The 27,413-nt window shown below is 41.6% G+C and overlaps 1 protein-coding gene across 4 annotated transcripts in view; it reads left to right on the top strand.

The window, feature by feature from the left end:
- The window catches only part of TRPC6 (transient receptor potential cation channel subfamily C member 6), a 137,860-nt gene that overhangs the window by 96,899 nt on the left and 13,548 nt on the right, over nucleotides 1-27,413 (top strand). For 3 of the 4 annotated variants that reach the window (XM_045482599.1, XM_045482597.1, XM_045482598.1), the window contains exons 3-10: nucleotides 2,837-3,022; nucleotides 5,489-5,653; nucleotides 10,642-10,858; nucleotides 16,219-16,452; nucleotides 18,352-18,616; nucleotides 19,839-20,034; nucleotides 21,026-21,229; nucleotides 23,512-23,586. In XM_045482599.1, the coding sequence (XP_045338555.1) occupies nucleotides 2,837-3,022; nucleotides 5,489-5,653; nucleotides 10,642-10,858; nucleotides 16,219-16,452; nucleotides 18,352-18,616; nucleotides 19,839-20,034; nucleotides 21,026-21,229; nucleotides 23,512-23,586 (1,542 nt within the window). The remainder of the gene's footprint in view (nucleotides 1-2,836; nucleotides 3,023-5,488; nucleotides 5,654-10,641; nucleotides 10,859-16,218; nucleotides 16,453-18,351; nucleotides 18,617-19,838; nucleotides 20,035-21,025; nucleotides 21,230-23,511; nucleotides 23,587-27,413) is intronic. The other variant, XM_045482600.1, reaches the window with a different exon arrangement.

The following is a 27,413-nucleotide window of genomic DNA, read 5'->3' as shown; positions in this document are numbered from 1 at the left end:
ATTTTTTTAATGTTTACTTATTTATTTTGAGAGAGAGTGAGCATGAGCAGAGGAGGGACAGAGCGAAAGGGAGAGACAGAATCCCAAGCAGGCTCTGCAGCTATCAGCGCAGAGCCTGATGCGGGGCTCAATCTCACCAGCCTGGGATCGTGACCTGAGCCGAAACCAAGATACTCAACCAGCTGAGCCACCCAGGTGCCCCTGCACGTGTAGTTTCTTTAACACTTATTTAATCTAACTAACACTCAGTTTTCTCATTTGTAACATGGGAATAATAATAGCGCCTACCTCATGGAATGATTTTAATTTATCTAAGATCACATGGCTAAAAACTGAAGGATCTGCGATTTGATTACAGGTGTATTTGAGTGGAAAAACCCAAGCCCCTAACCACTCTATAGACAGGGGACATGGGGAACATATGTACTTGCACACCTTAACATTTGTCCCTGGGCCCCTAATTGACTGTTTCATGAAAAGGATAAAGCTGTTTCCTTGTGACTTCCTTGTACTATCTGACTAGATACCTGTTTAGAAGGAGCACGAGCCAGTCTCCGTTAGGCAGAATTTGTTTCATCAGTTTGCCTTCATGGAGTCTGTTTGGACCTGCAGTTAGGAAAGCATAGCCTGTTTAGAAGTCACTGAATTGTAATAGGTCACTTGGCAGGATTAACAGAGAGGTGCCCAGGTAGGTGCTGTACCCACACCCATATAGGCTTCCCTAAAATACGTCCTTATTGCCTAACATCCAGAGCTGCTTGAACTCCATCTTCCTCTCCTGATTCTCCCAAGGGACATTTTCATTCTAAATACACCAGCAGCTTCAGGATGGCGGAAATAACTAGCAAAGCTGTAACTCCAAGAGTAAACTCTGCCACTGAGGCTATGTGACCTCAGGGAACCTTAGTTTTTTGATGTGGAAAATGGGAATAGTGTTTGCCCTACGTGCTTCCTACTTCTTCCCACTTTTCAAAAGAGAAAAGCGTTCTACAAAGAAGGGACAAAGTGGCATAGTCCTTAAATTAAAGGCAGAGGGTTTGGGGCCTAACAGCTGGATTTAATGTTTGATTTTGACACTTAGTGGCTACATGATCTTGGACACATTATTTAACCATACTGAGCAAGATGACCTAAAAGATTAAATTAGGTAATATAATCCATTTGCCATGCAACACACTCAAGCTGATAGGTTTTCTTGATTAACATTGACCTATAAATGGCCTTATTTCAATGTAAGAGAAAAAAGGGGGAGGAAGTATTAGAAAGACCTGAATGAAGATGTTAATACCTGGTGTATATACATTAGGCAGAGCTGTGTTTTTAATTGACACATAGTTGACACATAGTGTCCCATCAGCTTCAGGTGCACAACATGGTGATTCAACATGTCTGCACATCATGCTGTGCTCACCGCAAGTGTATGTAGCCACCGTCTGTCCCCGAACAACACTATTCCAGTATCACTGATTGTGTTTCTGACTCCATGCCTTTTATCCCCTTGACTTCTTCATTTCGTAACTAGAATTCTTTATCTCCCACCCCCCTCCACCCATTCTGTCCATCCCCCACATGCCTCTCCTCTCTGGCATCCACCAGTCTTTTTGTGGGTCTGTTCCTGCTTTGTTTGTCTGTTTTGAGTCCACATGTAAGTGAAATCATATGGCCTTTGTCTTTCACTCTTTGACTTATTTCACTTAGCATAATACCATAACGCTGTCACAAATGGCAAGTTCTCGTTCTTCTTTATGGCTGAGTAATATTCCATAACATACACACCACATCTTCTTTACCCATTCGTCTATCAGTGGGCTCTTAGACTGCTTCCATTTCTTGGCCATTGTAAATGATGCTGCAACAAACATCAGGGTCCATGTATCTTTGGTAAATATCCAGTGTCACAATTACTGGATCCTGTGGTATTTCTATTTTTAATTTTTTAAGGAGCCTCCATACTGCTTTCCACCACATCTGTACCATTTATATTCCTGCTAACAGTGCATGGGGGCTTCTTCTCATTCTACGTCTTTGGCAACACGTGTCTTTTTGATTTTAGCCACTCGGACAGATGTAAGGTGGTATCTCATTATGGTTTTGATTTGCATTTTTCTGGTCATCAGTGATGTAGGGCATCTTTTCAAGATGTGAATTTTTTATGTTTGAATATGATCTATACTTCCTAAGTCTTCCCAACGTAATATTAGGTCATCATCAATAAATTACAACAGAAGCATTTGCATTAAGTTTTCTTTTCTCCAAAGAAGAATCCTGGCTTTCAGACTTTATATTAGATCTTGTCTTGGACCCTGATTTTGGTACGCTAAGTTTCTCAGTACAGTTTATTAAATAGATAAATGACATATGTTTGCTTTTCTCTGGAGTCTCTCCAAATGTCCTGTGTTTCTCAAGTTTACCAACAGTTTACAAGATCTTACAAAGATCTACCAAATGTACATGATGTGCTTGCTGGTGAAGTCATGAACATGAGACATGATGTATGCAAAGTGGTAGGATCCTGCTGTGGGAAAAGTTGCTTACTTCCTATTCTCCTGATCCTGTAGGTGACTTGGGCACAGTACACTATTCAACAGATTTGCTGGTGTTTTAGATAAATTTCCTTTCTTTGGAGATGAAGAACATCTTTACGGTGCTAAGATACTTCAGAAATCACTCAGTAGAACAGCACTTAAAGCACATTAAAAGAACAGGAAACCCAAAGATAGAATTTTTCTGTTTGTTTCCTCTCCCAACTGTCAAGTGACTGATAAATTCCACTGCGTCACCTAGTAAATGTGCTACTTCTCCATTATAGATTTTTGTTTTGCTTTGTCTTTCCCAGAATGACTACAAAAAACTGTCAATGCAGTGCAAGGATTTTGTTGTTGGACTCCTTGATCTGTGCAGAAATACCGAAGAAGTGGAGGCCATTCTGAATGGGGACATCGAAGTGTATCACGGTGGGGGAGATCACAGCCGTCCAAATCTCAGCCACTTGAAACTTGCCATTAAATATGAAGTAAAAAAAGTAAGGCCAGGCCTGAAGCCCCATTTACATCATTTCCGTTCTTACTGCTGCTGTATAAGGCTGAAGAGTTGGCATAATCAGCTCGAGCTGGGTTTTTCTAACCAACAGTTAGTTGCATGAGGCAGTTTCTCTAATCATACGTGCTTAGCTGTGAGTCATGTAACTTACACTCCACACAAGTCTGTGACATCTGGACGTGTTTATGCCCTGATTGCCAGCCACTCTCCTTTACTTAACTAATGGTATAGACATGACTTCGTGTGTCCTGATGGTAAGACGTTGGTCATCTGAGAGGAACATCAGTGTTTGAGACTCCGTTCCAGGTCCCATCTGTTGTGTTCCGATCCGGGACCAGTGCCCTCAGTTCCTGCTTTAGAACATTTGAATCTCCTCCTGCACCATGTGTATCTGTGGGGCATTTTCAGTCTCTGTCTTCATGCAGCACCTCCCATTCTTGATTGCTTTCTTAGGTTCCGTATCTTTAAAAATATACTTTTTAAGGGTAAAACAGTATAGATATGCCCCCTTTCTATCTTCCCAATTTTTTTTTTTTAAGATTTTTCTTTTGGGCAACCTCTCTATACCCACCGTGAGGCTTGAACTCACAACACCAAAATTAAGAGTTGCATGTTCCACTGACTAAGCCAGCCAGGCTCCCTTGATCCTCCCAATTATTTTTTCTTAATGTTTATTTATTTATTTCCAGAGAAAGAGAGAGAGAGGAGCTGAGAGAGAAGAGGAGAAGGAGAGAGAGAGAGAGAGAGAAAGGGAGAGAGAGAGAGAGAGAGAGAGAGAGAGAGAATGAATCTCAAGCAGGCTCCTTGCTATCAGCATGGAGCCTCAAGTGGGGGCTCACACTCACAAACCGTGAGATCATGACCTGAGCCAAAACCAAGAGTCTGATGTTCAACCTACTGAGTCACCCAGGCACCCCTGTCTTCTCAATTAATGGAGACTAGTTTCTCTCCATTATATTACTCTCCACAAATTCATATCTTGTACATCTTCACATTTCAGTAAATAAACATCCATCTCATCTTTTCAAAGGCTGTGTTGTTATATCACTATTTCATTTAATCAGCTTACTATTTAAGGGTGTTTATTACTTTCTTCAGGTTTTTGTTAATTTAAAACATTTGCTAAGTTTTCTTTAAAAACAGTGCACCAGGTTACATACATGCCAGAGGTGTATGAGAGGGCTTATTTTTTCTACTCACAATAGGTGTTATTAAATCTTACAACTCTGAGAAGATAAACATTGTTTCTTGTTTTAATGATCTTCGAGATGAGCCATCCTTAAGCATTTGTACTTCTTTTAACCTTTCAACATTTGTTATCAATTTTTATTTTGCATTGTTGCTTTTTGTAGATTAAATAATGTTGCCCCCTGCCATATATTCTTTGTAGAAAATAAATATGTGAGAATTAAAAAATTCTGAAAAATAACAAGTAAAATTTAATTATAAAGTTTTGTTAATTGAAAGAATTTATGGCACAGAAATAAAAATACATCAGTGAATAGAATAGGCAGTCCAGAAACAGACCCATATACAAATGGGAGTTAATAAGTTTAGCATTGTAGGTCAGTGCAGAACAGACGGCATGCTGTTTTAAGAAAGTATTTAAACATCTGGGCCTGTAGGATTTCTCTTTCTTTCTCTCTCTTTCTCTATTTCCTTCTTTCTTTCTTTCTTTCTTTCTTTCTTTCTTTCTTTCTTTCTTTCTTTCTTTTCTTTTCTTTTCTTTCTCTCTCTCTCTCTTTCTTTCTTTCTTTCTCTTTCCTCCCTTCTTTCTTTCTTTCTCTTTCTTTCTTTCTTTCTCTCTCTCTCTTTCTTTCTTTCTTTCTTTCTTTCTTTCTTTCTTTCTCCTTCCTTCCTTCCTTCCTTCCTTCCTTCCTTCCTTCCTTCCTTCCTTCTTTCTTCTTAGAGAGAGAGAGCAGCAGGAGAGGGGCAGCGGGAGGAAGAGAGAATCCCAAGCAGGCTCCATGCTCAGCACAGAGCCCAGTGCAGGAATGCAGGGCTGGATCCCACAACTCTGGGATCATGATCTGAGTCGAAATCAAGAGTCTGATGCTTAACCAGTTGAGCCACCCAGGCACCCCTGGGCCAGTAGGATCTTTACATCCCTGTTTCTAGATGGAAAATAACATATAAATGTAAAAGTCCTTATGTGAAGCATTTATGAATCTTTTTATAATATTAAATTTCAGAATTTTTTCTATACTTTCAAGGAAATCCCATTACTTATAAAGGAAAAATTTGATAAGTTGGAATCTTCGAATTTATAGAATACATGTTAGAACCTCCTGCCGCCTTGCTTGATGCTTGTCAGCTAGATGTTCTATGTTTACTCTTTATTTCTAACAGTAGTTTTCATGGGAAACCACAGAACAAAATATTTAGAATCCAAGAGTTGGTGAACTTTTCTTTAATCAAGCTATTAAATGTTTTGTCACTTCCCTGCTAGTTTGTAGCTCATCCAAACTGTCAACAGCAGCTTCTGTCCATATGGTATGAGAACCTCTCCGGTCTGCGGCAGCAGACCATGGCGGTTAAGTTTCTCGTGGTCCTGGCGGTTGCTGTCGGATTGCCCTTCCTGGCTCTCATTTACTGGTTTGCTCCATGCAGCAAGGTATGTCTGTGAAGCCTGGACCTTATCATCACCTACAAGTAGGTCAAGCTGTATATATCAGAGCCAGTTAAGCAAGGAAAATTCTGTTTTCCAAATGAAAATTTCATAGATGTCAGAGTTGGGTTTAAATAATATTATTGATTTTAATATTACAAAAATGACATCTATTTGCTACAGGAAATAAGGGGAAAAGTGGGTAGAAAATTAACCTGCAATAGCACCACTGTTAAATTGAGAAAGAAAAACTAGTTACTATGTTTCCATCCTCTCTGTAGGCATGTCTAATTCATATATGTTTTGAGGTTATCGTATGCATTGAGCACATATGTCAAATGTAATCCTAAAAGATAAACATTTTTTGTCTTTTATTCCTCCTTTGACAAAGTTTGAGATTAAAGTTATTTTTTTTGTATTTATTTAGCTCATATTACCAGATAAATCTTAATCTAAATAAAGAATAATCGTGTAAATAGTAATGTGATGCTTGGTTCAGTCAAGCGTATTTATTTTAGGGATGGCGTAATCTGTAACTGGACAGCAGAGATAGCCTATCAGCAAAATCCACGTGCCCAGACTTTGGTGAAAATATGTTCAGATGGATCTAGCCTTTCTTTGGTGTGATGGAACAAGTGTGAAACATGTGGACCTAGCATTCTGTTAACAGGCACAGAATCACATTGCCAAAATCTTATTCTTCCGTGTTTTTGAAACCACATTTCTGTAATGTTTAAGTTTCAAATCTGAAAGTCAGGCTGAAATAATTCTAAAGCTATGTGGCTGAAATGTCAGCTGGACCATCCGTGGGCTCTGTGAAAATGCCAGTTCAATATCTGCTGTTCTTAACGTGGGCCTGACTCATTTTGAAACTTTGTAACGCATGGATGCAAACACATGTATCCCCATTACCAACATACTGTCTTCTTATTACATAGTCACATACTTGATGCTTTAGCTTAGGACCTTCCTAAGTGGTTTATAGGTGCAAGGCTTTCTACGGAGAAGGAACAACATTATTCTTTGTGGTGGCGATGATAGAAACCCGCTGGAAACTGGGCGTTTTCTCCTGAGGGTAAAAGCTATCATTATACGTTGTTTTTCCTTTAAAAAGATAAGGCCCCAAAACTGAGCTTTTGTAAGTAAAACATAAATGATGAAAATAGTGAGATTTACTAGAATTAGAAATTTGCAGCATAGATTTTCTTCTAGAAAGGTACAGTTTTCTTTTTCTTCCCTTTTCACAGAAATGACAGATTTCACTTTGAAACAAAAATTCTGACCCATCCTTATGGGCACATGGGCCCCTTCTATGCAGTTACTGTCTCTTCTCTCTTTAACGTACATTTCCTGAGTCTTCAGAGATGTGAGCTGAACGAAGTATGTGGGGGTGGGGATGTTCTGAATTATCCTTGTTCACTGATTACCCTGTGCTCAGTAAAATTACAGTATCTTCCTAAACTGAGTATTTGTCCTTCTCCATATCCAGTGAGTTCTGAAGCATGATGCCTTCCAGAATGCTTGCTGTTCTGACAGGAGACTATTTGGGGCAGTCTGTAGAATTTCTTAGATTTTGACTGAATCCCAATTAACCTGATTTCCTTTACTATTTTCTTCTTCCCTGGTCATGTTTCTTTCTTGGCATCTGTTTTTCATCCTTGTGTAGGAACCTTGAGGCAAATAATTAAATTGTAAGGACACTGTCAAGGTGTTTTATTTTAATATCTAAAATCTATTTTACTGCCTGTTATTTAGCCTTTGAAGCATTATGATATAATCGATTTTCACAAATTTTCCCTTAGCAGTGAACATAAACACTATTCACAGGTTATGGGGGAAGATTGCTCAAAATTAATGCTTTTATTTAAAGTATCATTTTAAATACTAAAAAATTTCCAATACATCCATGAAAATTAAGGCATCTAAATGCAAGCCTGTGCACCTTGACAGAGTCTGTTCCTGTTTAAATTTGGGTTTTCTTTCCTCAAGTCTGCTTTCTTCTTTCAGAAGCTTTGTTTTCTTCGCTTATTTTCTTTTAACACCGTAACCCAAATATGTTTTATGGTCGTTACAATAAAAATAGGTCAGGGGTGCCTGGATGGCTCAGTCAGTTAAGCATCCGACTTTGTCTCAGGTCGTGAGCTCATGGTCCATGAGTTCAAGCCCTGCATCAGGGGACTGACAGCTCAGAGTCTGCAGCTTGCTTTGGATTCGGTGTCTCCTTCTCTCTCTGCTCCTCCCTCCCTCCCTCTCTCTCTCTCAAAAATAAGTACACATGAAAAAAATAATAAAATAAAATAAAAATAGGCCATGCTGTGATTTCAAACCATTTTAGCTTAAGCTATCTTCAAACTTTTCTGTTTCTATCGGTTTTTGGAGTTAGGTATTTAGTCATTAAAAATACTTGAAAAAAGTATAATATGTAATATTTAAAGCCAAGTATTTCTTTCAGTGCTGAACCTCAAAAATTTGTCAGGTGCATTAATTATTCACCTTATTCAATTGATTAGTGCCCTTCTTTAACCTTATTAGAAATTTGTTTACATCCCACAATGTATAAATGACAGATTTTACTAAAATGGATAACTCACTTCAATTCTTAAAGTCCACTGAATGGTGCCAAAAATCTCCCTTAGTTAAAAGAGAAACAAAACTCTAAATGATTTGTAATAAGAAATAGAGGGTATGATAAATATCTGAACACACCATTTTAGTTTCCTGCCAATGAACTTTTTGTTTGCTTGTTGTTTGTTTGCTTTTTTCCCCTTTAAACCAGCATGTTTCATAACAGCAAAAATGCCTGGCTTGAGTCTCTTCTCCCCCTTCTGAATAAATCAAGAAGGAGCCAATATTACATAAGGGCCACACCCCAGTGGAAGCGGGGAATCGCACACTCTGCCCTGAGGGACAGGACACTGTCCAGGACAGTTCACCTCATGTCCCAGAGTGATCCAACCTGCTTATTCTCAACTCCATTTTTATCCCCAACCTCTGTAACAGTTCATATTTGTACAGAAACATAGTTAAGGACAGTGGGCAAAAGAAAATCAAACCTACTGTGTTACCCATTTGTGTTTGCTTTACACTTACTCAATTATTTGAGAGTTCTACTTAAACAGGATCTTAAAAAAACACACACAAAAATTACTGTTTGATTCAATCTAATGAGTATTCTTATGAAAGTAGGATTTTTAGACATTATTACAGCAGAGTTTTACAAAGTAACTTTGGATTGGCCCCGCAGTATATCTAAATATAGCTAATTCTCTGGATCCATTGGCTTCAAGCTAGCTAGCTAGCTCGATCTAGATACAGTGAGATAAATACTTGTGTGCACATGCATTCTGATATTCTGACATAAGATCCTAAATACCAAGAGAGAAGGGACTAAACTGTATGATTTATTTCAGCTTTAACTTTTATGGTTTTGAAAACCACATGAACAAGTAAAGTCTGTAGGAACAGAGAACATTGATTATATTCCTTCCATTGTACTATTTACCTTTTTTCAATATTAGAAGGAGCTTCTTTTTTTCTAGAAGAACTGACATATTTATGTACCTCAACGAAAAAATATGGAATTGTTTTGTAAACCATATAGAGGCATTAACTCAGAAACAAGAACTGCTGTCAGGCTCCAGCTCCACCACGTATGAGCTGTGTGACTTTGAGGCCAGTGTCTGGACCTTTGTCAGCCTCTTCATCAACAACCGTGGCATTTTAGGGGCACCTGCTCTTAGAACCATTGTCATGGTGACATGAGTTCACAGAGTAAAGCCCTGAAAACAGTACTTGGCACAAACAAGTGCTGGCTAAGTGTTGGTGGTGTGTTTATCAATTTACACATTTTTTCTGGAATAATAAGTTCGCTTGAAAGGCTGTTGGAAGTTATGAACCCTCTCCTAAAGAAGAGTCCTGTCCATACCTCCTGGGTGGCGGTTACCATCTCAGGGGGTGCGCAGAGCCCCTGAGACACATCTCGGGCGCGAAGCATCCTTCTGCTGCAGCGAGGGGGATTTGTGCGTCTCAGATGGAAACTAATCCGGGCCTGTGGAAGCACAAGAGCTTTCACTGCCTCCATAGTTCACACAGAGAGTCTGATTTTTACGTAGTTTAGGAAATTTACTCATTGCCACTCAGCTAATGAGGGAATGAAACTGGAACCTGACGTGAAAATTTTGGATTTTCAATCCAGTGTCTTTCCAGGATATTGTTCCGAATGTATAATGGGAACCGCCCTGCTGCCCTGTCCTCAGTGGGGATTTCTCTCCTTGGAATTGTTCACACAACACCCGCATTGCTTGCGTGCCCGTGAAACACGCAAGGGCAGCGGGCAAGGCCAACGTCGACCAAGGTCCAGGCAAAGTAGATTCAGTTCAGTAGTTTCACTGATGCCTCCTCAGCACTTTGTACCTAGTAAGGTAGTTGGCTTAAAAAAATTTTTTTGATGTTTGTTTATTTTTGAGAGTGAGAGAGACAGAGCATGAGCAGGGGAGGGGCAGAGAAAGAGGGAGACACAGAATCGCGAGCAGGCCCCAGGCTCCGAGCTGTCAGCACAGAGCCCGACGCGGGCCTTGAACCCATGAACTGAGGGATCATGACCTGAGCTGAAGTCGGATGTCTAACCAACTGAGCCACCCAGGCGCCCAAGTAGTTTGCTTTTTATGAATGATGATGATACCATGCCCTGCCTTTTGTTGTAAAATACTATTTGTCAGAGTTATATAATATTTTTAGAACTTAAGTATCATTTAACACAAAAGTTAATTTATTTAAACATAAATCCAGAATAGCAGCATATATGGATGAGGGATGTGACCAGAATTTTAGCACAGCATAAAGAGTTGCTGTTCTCTCCTCAATTATATAAATATACGTAACCTTCTTAGGAGACTATTGCAGTATCCAGACATTTATTCTTGTGCACACATGTGTGTGTTTTGCAAAGCGTACAAAACAAAGTTAAGATTATCTTTTGCTGTGCACTGTGGCAGATGGGGAAGATTATGCGCGGACCGTTCATGAAGTTTGTGGCACACGCTGCTTCCTTCACCATTTTTCTGGGGCTGCTGGTGATGAATGCTGCTGACCGATTTGAAGGCACCAAACTCCTTCCCAATGAAACCAGCACAGATAATGCAAAACAGCTCTTCAGGATGAAAACGTCCTGCTTCTCATGGATGGAGATGCTCATTATATCCTGGGTCATAGGTAAAGACTGATACTGTGTCATCTTTGTTTTGTTCTTTTTTTTTTTTTCACAGCTTAGCACTTTGAATGACACTGATTCCTTCACACATCAGCTATGCAAATACATTCCGCACGATACAGTGCATCATTTTCTGTTTTTAAAACACAGTTATCTCGGGTTCATTATTGGGGCACAGCTTTGTCACATGCCATGTGCTGTTTAAGTTTCCAAGAAGAACCCAGGAGGAAACAATAAGAGAGTATTAATTGAATCCTGCCAGGGACAAAGTACTCCCATTCATGTTTCGGGAGAGCTAGGACTTCAGATTTCACAACGACTGCATGATTTTATGTTGAGATGGAATGGGAACCGAAGCTAATAGTCATTCACATTTATTGAACATTTATTATGTAGCAAGAACTGTTCAAAGCCCTTCACATACCTGAACTCACACACTCTCCCTGCACCTCGGTTTTGTAATCTGTAACATGATACCAGCGTCTATTTACAATGTTCAGGTGAGGATTGAGTAATTTCCTTTAGATCTCCCAATGACAGGTGAGGCAGAGGGAAAGCAGTCTTAACTAATACACACTATTTGTCATCAGAATCAGTTGTACACATGGCTTGCCCTTGAACATAATGCAAACGAGAAAGGTATTTCAATCGGATTTTACGAATGAATAGATTAAATAGGCAAGTGGTGCCTTCGTTAGGTCAGGAGGATCCTGAGCTGGATGGGACCCAGTCCTTGCAGCCAGGAGAGTTAAGTGTGGGGGTCAGGTCAATAAGGAAATCAATAATGAAAACCACTGAGACAAATACTGTAATTGAGGCACGATTCGGGTACCGTGAATGTATGCAGACTGGACATCTAAGTCTAGAATGGGGTGGGTTGTGGAAAGGGCAGAGAAGGCCTCCCTGGACGGTACCTTCCATCTAAGACTTTGGAGATGAGGCAGTGTTAGCTGGGCAGAAGGTTTTGGGGGGGGTACGGACGCTACAAGGTGTGGAAACTTTGCCTGTGAGGCTAGGGCCTTCGGGTGCACCAGGCACCCTTGAAATGTAAGGAGTTAGGCGGGTGCCTTTGAGGGCATGGGTGACGGCAGACAGTGAGGCAAGATGGCCGAGGGTGGCTTTCAGCATTGGTGATGGCTCTGTCACCTCTTAGCCAGAGGACGGGGAGTATGGAGGCTGAGAGCCCACCACTGGCTCCCTGAGAGCAGGGTGAGGGTGGGGACTCAGGCCTTGGGGAGTCGGTGGTGCGCTGTGCCCATGGAGGGAGAGATGTGGTTCCACCCGGGACCACTCGGCGGTGCCGCACTTCTCTGAGAGGGAGAGAACGGAGGGACGATCGCCATGGGTGCCTGGGGAACGAGAAGCTGATGACTAAGTCTGGGTTGTAGTTGCCTTTGAAGTGCCCTGGGGATTTTCAGGCGAAGACGCCCACCAAATACTAGAAAATACAGCACCCCGGAGAAATAGGGATGAGGGCTTACCGTGTGAATTACATCACCGAGGGTGATATAAGCCTTGGATAAAGAAGAAGAGTGTGATTTTTCACTACTTCTTTTCCAATGTAGTTGATGTTTACCTTGTATCACAGAACCACAAGAAATAAATTACATTCCAACTTAGAGCATTGGATTTAAAATAAGAACAGTCGTTTGGACATTGCCTTTATCTTAGTAAACTAACCGCCTATGTGCTAGTGTCTGTGTGTGTGTGAGTATAAAGTATGTAACACAGTGCTTGGCACGTAGGAGATGTTTAATAAATTTCAGGTAATTATGGTTATTAGACTTTTCATTGAGAGTGTCTGTTACTTTTATATAGGAGTGGTATTTCCTACTGAAAACAAGCCAGATAAGATTCTAGTTCAAGATGAAACTTTGAAAACATTCAATTTTGTGTAAGGGGATTAGATATAATGAATGTTCATTTTTGTCCTTTATCAAATATAATGCACCTCATACTAATATTTTATTATAAACATTAGAAGTTTTTCCTTTTTCACTTAGAAATCGAAACCAGGAATGTCATGTTAACTTTTAATGTTATGAGTACCTTTTCCTTAGAACTGCTGGCCCGGCACCCTTTCTACCTGAGATCCCCAGATTCGCTCACAGGGTCTGTTTATAGGAAAAGCCAGAGCAGGCAGCTTCAGCATCACAGCATTAGTCACACTTGTGTGTTGGTTTCTGACGTGGATAATCGTTTTCTTCTTGGAGTTGTTCTGGAAAGAAAGCTGTTGCGCCTTCTGGAAATATTAGTAAGAAATGGCCTATTTGGGTCAGCTGGTGGGCTTGAGGCCTTCTGTTGTTCGCAGAAGGCAAATTTATCCAGTTTTTACTGGAGACAAACTTGGAATGCTGAATTATGGAACTGAGCTGCAGGAGAGCTTGATGAGGCTGACTGGCGAGCTGAGACCCCTGAGAGGGGGTTGCAGCAGGAACACGGTGGGGGAGACATGCTTGGTGATGCCGATGTGCAAAGATCCCGGGGGGGCACTGTGTGAGCCGTCTGTGTCCAGACCACATCTGAGTGCCACACGCGGGAGCATGTCCAGGAGAGCAGCCACGGGAGTGAGTGTCCCCGCCATGGAGCAGCTCTTGAGGAGACTGGGAAAGACCACTCTGGAGGGTGGGGGTAAGAGGACCCTTATTTATTTGGAGAGCCTCATCTGAAGAAAAAGAAGATGAAATGGGGCTCAGGCTTCATGGTAAACCGGCCTTTCCTGGGGAATAGACAGAATGAGCACACAGGTGGTTCTGTTTTGTTTCGAGAAGTTTAGAGGCAGAGGGAGTTTGCTCATTCTCTGCTGTTGTGGCAGATCCACACTGAAGCGATTCTTCTGAAAACCCAGCTGTGGGACGGGGCAGCCTTCAGCAGTCTGGCCACCTGTCTCTGGCTCGACACCCAGGTAGAAGTCTCCCCTGCCCCGAGAAGCTGCCCAGGCTGGGGGGTTCTCAGCTGTGCCTGGCAGCCCCCAGGGCTCCTTGGAGTGAACAGGACGGAAGCTTCCTTCAGGCAGACTAAGTCACTGTGTTTTGTTTTTTAAGCTTTGGTAAGATGAGGTTTCATCAAGAATTCTATGTCTAGAGAGGAAAGGTGGAGGGCAGGTGGGAGAGGAGGGGGAGAGCCTTCCTTTCCAGCCTTAGCTCTTCAACAGAACAAGGTAAGTTTGAAAGGTCTTGGTCTGACATTTGAAGCCCTTCAAAATCTGCCCCCTTCCCACCCATCCAACCCTAAGTGCCACGTCCCCACAAAAGCTGCAGTCCAGCAGGACGGAAGGCCCTACACAACTCGGCTGGATGGCGTTCAGAGGTGCCTCGGCCCCTGTGCTGCAGGCGCCCCCCATTCCTGCAGCCTGCAGAGGGACAGCCTGGAGGAGGCTTCCCTCACTCCTGCTCACTGTGTGCCTGGGGGGTGGGTACCAGCACACATGCAGGATTTCTTGTTTTAACCTGACCCACTGGCATAGGTGTGAATCCAGTCCTAGATCCCTCGTACCTTGGAAGCACTCAAGTGAGTAATGAAGTTGTCTTCCTCTGTGTGCGCAGAATGCCGGTTTTGAGAAAAGCCCACAGTAAGCTGTGTGTGGGCTCTGTGATAGAGGGTCATGACGAGCATAAGGATGTGGGGCAGGTGCTTGCTGGGGAGGGGAGGAGAGGAGTTTCAGCCGGGGGACTATGACAGACTTCTTAATGGAGGTAGGCTTGATCGATCATTGGAGTTTGGGTTATATTTCTGCAGATGGCTCTAGAAGTAGGTACAATGTTGGAAAGAGTATCTTAAAGGTAATGGTGTAAAGCAACATCTTGTTAACACAGTAACATCCTTTAAATTAAGCTCAAGTAGGGGCGCCTGGGTGGCTCAGTCAGTTAAGCGTCCAACTTTGGCTCAGGTCATGATCTCACCGGTTCGTGGGTTCCAGCCCCGCATCGGGCTCTGTGCTGACAGCTCAGAGCCTGGAGCCTGTTTCAGATTCTGTGTCTCCCTCTCTCTCTGCCCCTCCCCCACTCGCACTCTGTCTGCCTCTATCTCAAAAATAAATAAACGTTAAAAAAATTTTAAAAAAAGAGAAAGTATGTGCCAGTCATAGAAAATTTAAAATAGTAAGTGCTCAATAAATATTAGGTGTTATTTTTTCCAAGTGCCACATGCCCTGTGCATTTTACACGCATTATTTAAGTGTTAAAACAACCCTATGAGGTAGATACAAACCACTGTCATCTCCATTTTACAAACTGAGCTTTAGAAAGTTTAAATAATGTGCCAAAGATCACACTGCCAATGAGTGGACGAACAGGGTCCCAAGCCATGGCACTCTGATCCCGAACCTGTGCTCCTAAGCAGCATGCTGTCTTCTTGTGAGAGTGTAGTGTTTTTACTACTCCACCAGCAGGAGGTGACCATGAATAATATGCTCCTGTGACTCTGTGCAGTCCTATATGGTGCTGGTTTTAAACATAAAGTCGTAGACTCTATGACACTTTTTACTCCTTTACCTAGCATGTTTAAATGTTTATGCCATAAACATTTTCCAACATATGTTAGGCCGTCCAAGAAGCACAGGCAGAGACAGGGCTAAATGCCAACAGTTTTGCTAAAGGGCATTCACTGAGAGGGAATGGGGAGGGGAGTGAGGAAGGTTTCAGGGGCTGTCAGATGGGGGAGGCAAGTCTGATCCTGAGGTAAGAGGGCAGGGAGGGAAGGTCTGATACAAGCATCTCAGATGTCTATTCAGTCTGAGGACAGGTCAGCAAAGCTGGCAGGAAATACTTGAGCTGAAGTCAGGCATCAGAGAAGCCCAGGGTCTCCCAAGAAGGGGTACCTTCAGTCACCAGCTGGAAGCAGCCTTTGGGAAGCATGGCCTTGGGGGAAAAGTGCCCATAGTTCCAGAATGCGGTTGCTGAGGCCCTTAGCCAATTAAATTCCTGTAGTTGGAGGTCTGTGAGGTCTGTCCTTGTGGCCACTACTACATAGTAATTAAAGTATATATTAAATGGCTGCATAATACTTCATCTGTGGAAGTCCACGATCACTTAGGTTTTACCTATGTGAGCAGATGTGTTTGGATGTTTTGGTTATTATGAAAAGTCCACGGTGAACATCTCATAAATACACTTGTTAGGTATAGGATCGATTGTTTGGACACGCTTGAACTTTGTCAGATTGCTTTTAGGTGATGCACTGATACTGCTGGACTGTGGCTTTTGTGGGGACGTGGCATTTAGGGTTGGATGGGTGGGAAGAGGCCAGATTTTGAAGGGCTTCAAATGTCAGGCCAAGACCTTTCAAACTTACTTTGTTTTGTTGAAGAGCTAAGGCTGGAATGAAATTGAATTGGGTCTATTTTAACCCCTTTCCAATGCAGGCATGATATGGGCCGAATGTAAAGAAATTTGGACGGAAGGCCCCAAGGAATACTTGTTTGAGTTGTGGAATATGCTTGATTTTGGTATGCTGGCCATCTTTGCTGCATCATTCATTGCGAGATTCATGGCATTTTGGCATGCTTCCAAAGCCCAACACATCATTGATGCAAATGATACTTTGAAGGACTTGACCAAAGTCACACTGGGAGACAATGTGAAGTATTACAATTTGGGTGAGTTTGTAGTGCACAGTCAACTTAAGTTAATAGATATGCAGAGTTTTCTGATGAAAGGAAGCGACTAGTAGTTTGGCTCCTGCTCAGTTCTCACAGAATTACTGGCATCTTCAGAAGCATCTGTGTGAAGACGTGTGCTTTTGGCTTCTCCCTTCCTGATCTCCTTGCCGGCTGGATGCCTCCCACTCTCTCTCCTCGATCAGTTGACAACTACCAAACTCCACTGGGAATGCCTGTCTTAGGTCTTAGATTTTTTGTTCTTCTTGTCTAGTAAAAACAGTACACATTTGAGTACCATTTCCATTCAAAACACATAAACTGTGTGACAGCAAGGGAGCTGCTGGTGTCTCTGGATGGCTCCTGATACACGACACCACAGTTTCCCTGCCAGGCTTCGAACCTGCCAGGCAGATGAGAAACAAAACAAAGCGATAGAGGCTGGAGCGTGGCCTCTAATACCGATCAAGTTCCAGGCAGATGACATAGTCCTGGGTCTCCTAGCCAAGGGGCTCGGTGAAATTTCCCTCCAGAATCAGGCAGGTGCATCCTTTGGTCTCTGGACAACATGGGTAGGGCAGTCCCCCCCAAGGCAGGAATGGCAGCCAATGGTGGTGTGAGGTCCCTTAGTGGAGGAGCAGAGGAGGGTGGGGCCGAAGCAAGTGCGCTCTCTTATCTGCAGTCCCTAAATAGGAGTCAGATGAGGTGATCCACCTCAGGGTGGGGGAGGGCAAGGAAAGAGATGCCTTTGTTTGCTGAGGGAAGACCCTTCCTTGAAGAGACCTAGTGGGTGGAGAATAGACCCCTTTTCGGTACTTACTATAATGCCCCGATAAGAAATCTGTTAACATTCAGTTGACATCTCCGTGGGTTTGTTGGCTGGATCGCATAGAGATCTTTTTATTATTTTTAAAATATTTACTTTAATGTTTAATACTTTTTCATATGCAGAATTCTAAAAAGTCAAAGCTATCCATACATTGTACTAACTTACTATAAAAAAGGAAACCGCTTTTATTAGTTTCTTGTATCCTTTACTAATTTTACTTCCCAAAAAATAAGCAAATACAAATCAGCAAATCATGTTTTTCCTCTTTCTTACACACTGTTTTGCATTTTTCCTCATAATGGTTTCTTAATTGGGTTTTGATGAACCCAATGAACTATTGGGTGAGCTATTGGGTGAACTAACCCAATGAACTAATACTGGGTGAACTATTGATGAACTAATATAATAATGCCAGAAGATTTTTAAAAATGAATAATTACTACATTTTTATGGTAAAAATACTTATTTGAGTGATCAATAAAAATGACTTCTAGTTGAAATCACTGCACTTTGCAAGCCCCAAATTGCATTATAGTGTAATTATAAGTTTAAGATTAAATAATAAATGCTACCAATTATGGAGCACCAAGCACTTCCTGAACACTGACTATACATTGACTTAATGAATTTGCAAGTAGATGAGAGAAGGTGGAGTGGTATTGTCTCATTTTTAAAGATGGGAAAATGAAAGTAAGAAAAGTTAAATAATTGTACCTGTTCTTCTGGTAGGGATGTGTGTGCACGTGTGTGCGCGCGCACACACACACACACACACACACACACACACACACACACACTGGAATTTTTTCACATGCTGAGTCCCTAGTTTTAGCTCTTAACCATTTTGCTGTATGCTTATGGAAAATTGCCGGCAGACCAGGGGGCTCATTTTCTCAATATATTCAGAAGCTCCCATATACCTGACCCTTATAGGAGCCCTGTAAGATAACAGATTTCCTTTAGAGACTTGATGGCTAATATAATTATATTTCTTTAGTAGCAGAAAAGAAGTTGCCTGAGTAAACAACTTAAAGAAACTCATGATAACTCTTGTGTTTTCTCTTTCCTAGCCAGGATAAAGTGGGACCCCTCTGATCCTCAAATTATATCTGAAGGTCTTTATGCAATTGCTGTAGTTCTAAGTTTCTCAAGAATAGCTTATATTTTACCAGCCAATGAAAGCTTTGGACCTCTGCAGATATCACTTGGAAGAACAGTGAAGGACATCTTCAAGTTCATGGTCATATTCATCATGGTGTTTGTGGCCTTTATGATTGGAATGTTCAACCTCTACTCCTACTACATTGGTGCAAAACAAAATGAAGCTTTCACAACGTATGTCATCTTGGATGTTTTGATGATGGAGACTGCAGATTAATTATAGGATAGCTTAAATGTGTTCATACGTGTCTGTGGGATAGACAATGTTTCAGTGAAGACTTCCATCTCCAGTTTCTCTTTAGCAATGAGAGAGGATTTTTAAATTAATTGGAAGAACTTGAAAATATAGGCACCTTCCTATCATGAAGCAATACTAGTTAACATTTTTAGTGCCAGTTCTTCTGGGAAAATACCTCACTCACAACGTTTCATTATCACTACTTCACAAAAAGAAGAAACAAAGCTCAGAAAAGTTAAATAATTTGCTGAATTTCACAGAGATGCTAGTGTATGGACAAGCCAGGCTGTATGTCACCTCTTGTCCGTGACTCTGGAATGTGTGTTCCTACTTGTACAGCCTTCTCATTAGAGGCTCTTGGAGGGGGGGTGCCCAGGGAGAACAGCTTCTTTCCTAATTCATTTCGTCAGATCTTCTCATTGAGAAGATCCTGGTTATCAACCCCAGTTTTGACTGAGGTTCACTGCGGCCACAGTGGTTTTTTATAAAATATGCTTAGAATAGGTTACTCAGATGTTAGGTGGTCCATGTTCCAATATGAAGCATCAACTGAAGCATAACCTGTTGTTAGCCCTCTTCTCATAAAGTGCAGTTTATCAGAGAAATGAAACCAGCTGGATTAAGCTGGGCTTAGCATTGGTCAGTAATTATGTGTAAAGCATTGAAATTCCTACCTAAGGCTTGTCAGTGATTTTGGTTACAGCGTCTATGTTTATATTGTCACATTTTCCTTAAGACACACACTGTTATTATCTAATTATTGGATGTGAGTAGAAGTATAGATGAGCAGGAAACCTAATAAGACTCTAACATTGTATTATTTTTATTAAGTAATACATTTAACACTCCATTACCAAAGCTATGGATTACTTATGTTAGTATCTGTGGTTATGAAGTTATGTTAATAACATTTATCGAGTGCCTATTATGTGCCAGATATTGAGCTGACTGGTTCGTATGCACAGTATGACTTCAGCCCTGCAACCTTCTGGGAAATAAAACCTATTGTATTCATTTTACAGAAAGGAAAACCGAGGTTCATAGAAGTAAAGGATTTTGTCATGAATATTTAGTAATTTGCACACAACTCACTTTTATTATGGTATTATTGTCATTTACACACTGTATTATTTCCTTTCTCTCTTTATTTTTCCCCAGAGTTGAGGAGAGTTTTAAGACACTGTTCTGGGCTATATTTGGACTTTCTGAAGTGAAGTCGGTGGTCATCAACTATAATCACAAATTCATTGAAAATATCGGTTATGTTCTTTATGGAGTCTATAATGTCACAATGGTCATTGTTTTGTTAAATATGTTAATTGCAATGATCAACAGTTCATTCCAGGAAATTGAGGTATGATTTCTGTACGTGTGTATAGTCTGTGACTACATGTTCTAACTTATGCCAGGCATCAACTCCTCATTGGTGGTGAAAATATAGGCTGTGTTTCCTTTTGTTCTTTGCCTGTTTCATATAGTTGTTTGTCCAGTAATCTAGAAAATTTTAACTTTTTGGTTCCAAATGCAACATCAATGTGTGTGGTGGGTAGTAGGTCATAAGGAGGAGAAATGTCAGATTCATTATTGTTTTTTAAAAAAAACCTTAGAAATACTATATCAGCTTGAATTGACATTTTATTTTTAAAAATTGTTGCTTACAAATACCACTAGTGTTCAAATCTTTTTTGTAGTGATTTTCGAAAGTGACCATTTCTCGAATCTGGAGTGATAATACAAACTTTTATTCCAGAAATTTTGGAATGTGTCCCAAAGTAATCAAACTTATGATCTTGTGTTGAACAAAAGAGTGAATAATTTTTCATAGTGTTCTTTTCAGAATGTAGAAAAATCCATTTACACCTTTCAGGGTGTTTATAAACGTAAGCACATTCTGAGATCTGTAGTTCTCTAAGCCTGATAAAATTTCAGACAGATTTTGGAAAGAGTGTGAGTAGAACCTTAACATTAAAAAAATCTTGGAGAGGGGCGCCTGGGTGGCGCAGTCGGTTAAGCGTCCGACTTCAGCCAGGTCACGATCTCGCGGTCCGTGAGTTCGAGCCCCGCGTCAGGCTCTGGGCTGATGGCTCAGAGCCTGGAGCCTGTTTCCGATTCTGTGTCTCCCTCTCTCTCTGCCCCTCCCCCCGTTCATGCTCTGTCTCTCTCTGTCCCAAAAATAAATAAACGTTGAAAAAAAAAAATTAAAAAAAAAAAAATCTTGGAGTGGTGTTTGGGGCCTGAGAGTGTTTGCAGGCACCATTGCTCCTGCCTAGGTACACGGTGTGGGTCGCATCGCAGTAATTCAGTTTTCACATCTCTCTGCTGAACTGACGTGTGTGTTTGCACAGGACGATGCTGATGTCGAGTGGAAATTTGCAAGGGCCAAACTTTGGTTTTCCTACTTTGAAGAGGGGAGAACATTACCTGTTCCCTTCAACCTGGTGCCAAGTCCAAAGTCCCTGTTTTATCTCTTACTGAGGCTTAAAAAATGGATTTCTGAGATGTTCCAGGCCCATAAAAAAGGTTTCCAGGAGGATGCAGAGATGAACAAGGTAATTTGACTTGATAATTTAAAATTATGTTTTTAAATGCTAGGATCATTTAAATGAAGTGATCCACGGGGCGCCTGGGTGGCGCAGTCGGTTAAGCGTCCGACTTCATCCAGGTCACGATCTCACGGTCCGTGAGTTCGAGCCCCGGGTCAGGCTCTGGGCTGATGGCTCAGAGCCTGGAGCCTGTTTCCGATTCTGTGTCTCCCTCTCTCTCTGCCCCTCCCCCGTTCATGCTCTGTCTCTCTCTGTCCCGAAAATAAATAAACGTTGAAAAAAAAATAAAAAAAAAAAATAAAAGAAGTGATCCGTGATGACACGTCCAATCATTGCCAAATGAGCACAGTCCTTTGGCTTGTATCTACTTGAGAGGAACACTTTGGACATTTCCTACTTAAAAGAATACAGGAAAAATTCATGAAATGTAACTATAATAATGTATTACATTGTCTGTAGAGGGTACTTGAAAGGAGAGCTATTCTGGCCCCATTTTTGCTGTTGTGGCCACAAGCCCCACCTCACGTTCAGTTCACACAGCCTGGTAAAGCATCAGTAGCTTGGGGGAATTTGACAGACTCTACCTTCCTCACTGAAAACTTAGAAATCAATTACTCACATGTAATATGTGAGTCTAGGCTTGGCATTAAGTAGTTCAAGAAAGAAAGATCTAGGGGTATTAAATGGAAACAGTTATGCAGGAAGCAATCTCAAGAAACATAGAAGAGGTACAGTGTTTAGATGAGGGTTAGCAGTATATTCAGAAGTGTGGAAAGTTGTGTGCCACTGTGTATGGAGGAGGGGCAGTTACCCTGTGCAGGAACTCTGCTGGTGCAGAACCACATCCAGGAGAAGCAATGAGAGATGGATGCATTCAGAGGAGAAGGGCCAGCATGGGAACAGGTGCATGTAAGGCGTCATATGATGGGGAGTTGAAGGACTTGCAGATTACATCCAAAAAAGGAGGATTGAAGGGGAACAAGGCAAATATCTTTAGAACTCTCAGTTTTGACTAGGGGGTATACTTGTTTTTTGTCCCTTCAAAAACAGGGAGAGATGCCATGGGCAAAAGTTGCGAATAGTTCAGCTGTAGTTCTATTTAAAAACAAACTTGTCACAGCAACATCTGTCCAGGGGCGCCTGGGTGGCTCAGTCGGCTGAGGGTCCAACTTCAGCTCAGATCACGATCTTGAGGTTCGTGAATTTGAGCCCCACATTGGGCTGTGTGCTGACAGCTTGGAGCCTGGAGCCTGCTTCATATTCTGTGTGTCTCTCTCTCTGCCCCTCACCTATTCACGCTCTGTCTCTCTCTCAAAAATAAGTAAACATTAAAAAAAATCAAAGAAAATATCTGTCTAACAGAGTGGGCTGTCTTGCAAAGTAGTAAGTTCCCCATCATTGCATGTAAGCAATAAATGCTGAATGACCAATATTAGGAATTTATAGAAGATATTCCAACAGTGAGTGGGAAGTTGAGCCAAATGATCGTAAAAGTTTCTAGCCATTCTAAGATTCTATCACTGAGAGAAAAGGAAATATTCTAATTCCTGCTTTGCTTGCCACTCACCATTTGGGGTTCTCAAATAAATAATAAACTCTCCGAGCTTTAGTTTCTTCAACTGTACTATGGGAATAAAAATTATATCTACATCATAAAGAGCAAATGAGTGTGTAAAAGGACCTTGAGAATTATAATTTTTTTAATGTTTATTTATTTTTGAGAGAGACAGAGACAGAATGCAAGTGGGTTTGGGCAGAGAGAGAGGGAGGCACGGAATCTGAAGCAGGCTCCAGGCTCTGAGCTGTCGGCACAGAGCCTGATGCAGGGCTTGAACTCACAAGCTGTGAGATCATGACCTGAGCCGAAGTAGGATGCTTGACTGACTGAGCCACCCGGGTGCCCCAGGACCTTGAGAATTATAAAACCTGCTTTAAGTGTAGTTATTACTATACTGTGTGAAATTTTGGAGAAACAGGCCATCTATAGCACTCTTCTGGATGTCTAACTTCTAGAACTCAGTGGGTTGATGGCAGGAATGTCCCTCCTTTTACTTAATACTCCTTTACATTAATTAATGGAGTTTACAGTTCTAATGGAACAGCAACCTGAGAGAATTCATTGTTCTCACCAATGGGAGGCACCCAATAAGACCATGTTTCTCTTCTTGAAACTTGCTACAGAATCAGACCAGATGGCTTTTAAGATATGGAATAAAGAATGAAATTGTTTTTGTAATTCTAAATGAAGAATTAGCAATTGTACTCATCTTACTATCTATTTTTAAAAGAGAAATGAAGAAAAGAAATTTGGAATTTGGGGAAGTCATGAAGACCTTTCAAAATTATCACTTGACAAAAAACAGGTAAGCTCATATTTGAAAACATGAAGTCATATGTGTGCCCCGGCTTATCTTTTCAGAAAAAAGGACAAATGTTCAGAAGCAATTTCAAGAAACAGGTAATATATACATTAAAGATTTTAATTGTGTTAATAATGCCTCAAAGATCTGTTATTGAGTAATGGAAATAAGCTTATGTCCAGTTAATCAGAAGAAAGAACTGTGTATATCTTTAAGACAGATATTAAGCACATATGTTTGGGTACTTGTGGGCAATGAAACACAGGGATAGTGATGTAAAGCAGGGAAAATTAAACTGATAGACGAGCGTCGGGGACCCAACGGAGATCTGATTCACTGCCCTTGAGCAGTGTGGGGTGGGGGTGGGCATACACACATCCAGCAGAGCCTCTCTACCTGTCGGTCGTTTTCTTCACCAGGGCAGGGTTGCCTCGGAGCAGTTTGTGCTGGAGCTCCCAGTCGGGCTGGCTGACTCTTTTGGTCTTTTTACCTTTCCCTCTTTCACGGTGAGCCAAGCCCCACAGTCTAAGACCCTTTTCTACCCCCTGCTCCTACTCCCTGTTACCTGTCAGAGGCATGATTCTGAGCACATCTCCTACTTCTTACTGTGTCTTGGCATTTGGTTCCTAGAGGACTGACATACTGCAGCCATCTCCTTTACTTTTCCTTGCCATGTAAGCTTGTGATGAACAGAACTGATGCCCACAGCTTGCTTTTGCTTGATACATTAGCTACACTCCTGGGAGGGTGCTTTTGCAGCACACGTTTACATTTCCAGTCAAGTTTGCCTGTCGTTACTGAAGTGGGTTTCCACTGGAATGTGCTTGGCCCTGACAGGGACTAAGAAAAACTCTCATGGTTCCTTCTTTCTTACCAATTTGTGCAACGTTTGCTCTCTTTTTCATGAAGTCTACTTCCAAAACAACGCTTAAGTTTCCATTTCACTCAGATCTTCTGACTCCTTGAGGACAAAAGTGGATAGGTTCCACCAACATCACCTCCACACGTGCTCTGGGGGCACCATAGAAATCAGTGGAATGAGCCACATAAAAATACTTTTTGAAACAAAGTGAGAAGACCTATTTATTATCTTTGGTTATATCCTTTAGCTCTGAAGGTCCCTGAATTGGCTGCTAGCATTAGCTTTTCAGATAAATTCTGAGAGGCCAGCATAACTCAAGTCCCATCTCTGCCACACTGTATGATGCATAAACCTGAAGATGCTGATAACTTCCTGAATAACCAACCGCTCTCTTCAAGTTCCAGGAGGGATCACTTTCAAGTTGTCAGTTGCAGACAGGCTCTTGCGTCCTATGCAATAGATGTCATTGTAGCATTTTCTGTCTGTTTGGCACTGGGTTGAGTGACATGTGCAGATTTTTTTTTGTTATAGTCACATATAACTGATATATGTTGATTTTGTGCAAATTCCCAATCCTTTTCTCCAGGCCTATTGAATTAAAATTTCTGGCATTTGGGTGTGGAAGTGTGTACTTTAGTTAGGCCTTAGGATATTCTAAGGCCCATCTGGGTGTGGGAATCATGGGAATCACAGAATATTTCATTCCCTGAATGAGTTTGTCATGGACACATCAGTGAACAGTAATATTCAGCAGAGTAGACTAGACTAGATTAAAATGAAACATGAGGGGTGTCTGGGTGGCTCAGTCGCTTGAGCCTCCGACTTCAACTCGGGTCATGATCTCTCAGTGCGTGAGTTCGAGCCCCATGTTGGGCTCTGTGCTGACAGCTGGGAGCCTGGAGCCTGCTTTGGATTCTGGGTCTGCCTCTCTCTCTGCCTCTCCCATGCCCATGCTCTTCTCTGTCTCTGTCTCTGTCTCTCTCAAAGAAAAATAAACACTAAAAATAAAAATAAAGAAAAAGAAACATGAAATAGGACTAAATCCACATAGTAGGTATTTATCCTTCTGTACAACAGTAATAGCTGCTGACACTTGTAGAGCATCTACTGTATGTCCAGCGGTGTATCCCACAGCCTTCCTGTTTGATTCTTACACCACCTCTAGCAGGTAGGTAATATTATTTCCCCTATTTCATGCATTAGAAACCCGAGGACAGTAGAGCTGAAGTAACCTGCCCACAGTCTCATTTCAAACAACAACCAGAATTCAAATTCAAATCTACTTGATTCCAAAGCAAGCGCTTATAAGCACTGCCCCCACGTGGTGCATTTCAGGTCTGCATCCCTGTGGACTGAACATGGTATCTATACATTTTTAGCTCATTGCTGTGTTCCTGGCTTTACTCTAAATGCTAATATCAAAATAATTACTAGGAAATGAACAAGAGAAAACATAAAGAATGCAGGAGATGTGGTATAAAAACAAAGGTAGACAGTAGCTCATTCGGAATCAGCGTCTTTTCACATGAGTCAGGAACAAAGCTCAAAGCCAGCTCTTCCTGCTGCCACTCCCATTGCATTTCACACATCACTACCATTTATAGATATCCACATCCCTAAGGTTTAAATACTATTCATTTGGCCAGTTGAATCCCCCTGACTTTCTAGCCTGCTTGAATAGCTGGCCATGGGAACACTTAGTTCTACATTAGAATTTTCTGCCACCAAGTGGTAATAGTGCTTCTTTGCACCATTGAGTAAATTTATCCTTACGTTCCCTTTCTTTCATATGATTGTAACAAGTATTTATTATATGACTATTATGTGTTAGAAACTGATTAGAATTTTTTGTTATATTTGTATCCAAGTTTATATTTCAGATTTAGAGAAGAACTAGGCACATAAAAGTGACCCGTGTGAATTTATAACTGTTTCGTCATATACCATTCAACTATACCAGTGGTTCCCAACCAGGGGTGGTCCATCCTCTGCCCCCACTACCGGCACCTCAGGGTACATTCGTAATACCTGGAGACATTTTGGTTGTCACAACCGGACAGGGGAGCTGTTATTGGCATCTAGTAGGTAGAGGGCAGGGATCCTGCTAAACATTCTACAATGCACAGGAAGCCCCACACAATAAAGACTTATCCAGCCCAAAGTGTCAATAACTGTTGGAATGAAGAATCTTTGGACTGTACCTATTGAGAGCACGAAGTGGTGGGAGTGCTGTGTGTTGTACTGAAATGTTATGAATACACAGAAGCTGTGGCCATTGACGCTTCAAGATCTACAGTCTGGACAATCTGTAATCACACACATTCTCAAATGAACAGAATGCCATTTTCTGACGCACCTGCCACTGTTACCTCTTCTGTGCCATCCGGTGTGTTCCTTGGTACAGCATCAGCCTCATGCCTTCAGTTCAGTTCTTTACAGTTTAGATGTACCTTTACCGTCTATGTTGAGCTGCAGCCAACTGGTTCACAAACCTAGATTGAACATGTTTTCTATAGCAAGGTGTCTAGCAGCCAGTGAACCCCATCAGTGACCCAGAAGCACTTTTTCCTTCCTTTATTTCACCAACCAGTGCTTTCTGAGCACTTGCCATCTGCCAGCAGTTCTGGCTCCAGGCACAGTGAGGTGAGCTAAACAAAATCCCTCCTTCCATAGAGCCCAGCAGGATGTAGATAAACATGTAACCAAGCCAGTGAATAAAGTAAGTGTCAAATGACCTAGCTGGCTCCAGATCTATTTTTCATAAGGTGGGCAGGAAAACCTCTTTGCGGAGCTTATGTTTTAAGCTAAAACCCAAAAGATGAGGCAGAGCAAATAAGCCAGTCAGGAAAAGAGCATTTCAAGAACTGGGAACAGCACACGCAAAGCCCTTAAAATAGAAATGAGTGAATGAACGAAGGCCTGGGTGATGTTGATATATTATTAAATCCCTCCCCCCCACCGCCCCTAT

The sequence above is a fragment of the Leopardus geoffroyi genome, chromosome D1 (assembly GCF_018350155.1).
Source record: "Leopardus geoffroyi isolate Oge1 chromosome D1, O.geoffroyi_Oge1_pat1.0, whole genome shotgun sequence".
Lineage (NCBI taxonomy): Eukaryota > Metazoa > Chordata > Mammalia > Carnivora > Felidae > Leopardus > Leopardus geoffroyi.
This window is presented reverse-complemented; position numbering and strand designations above follow the sequence as displayed.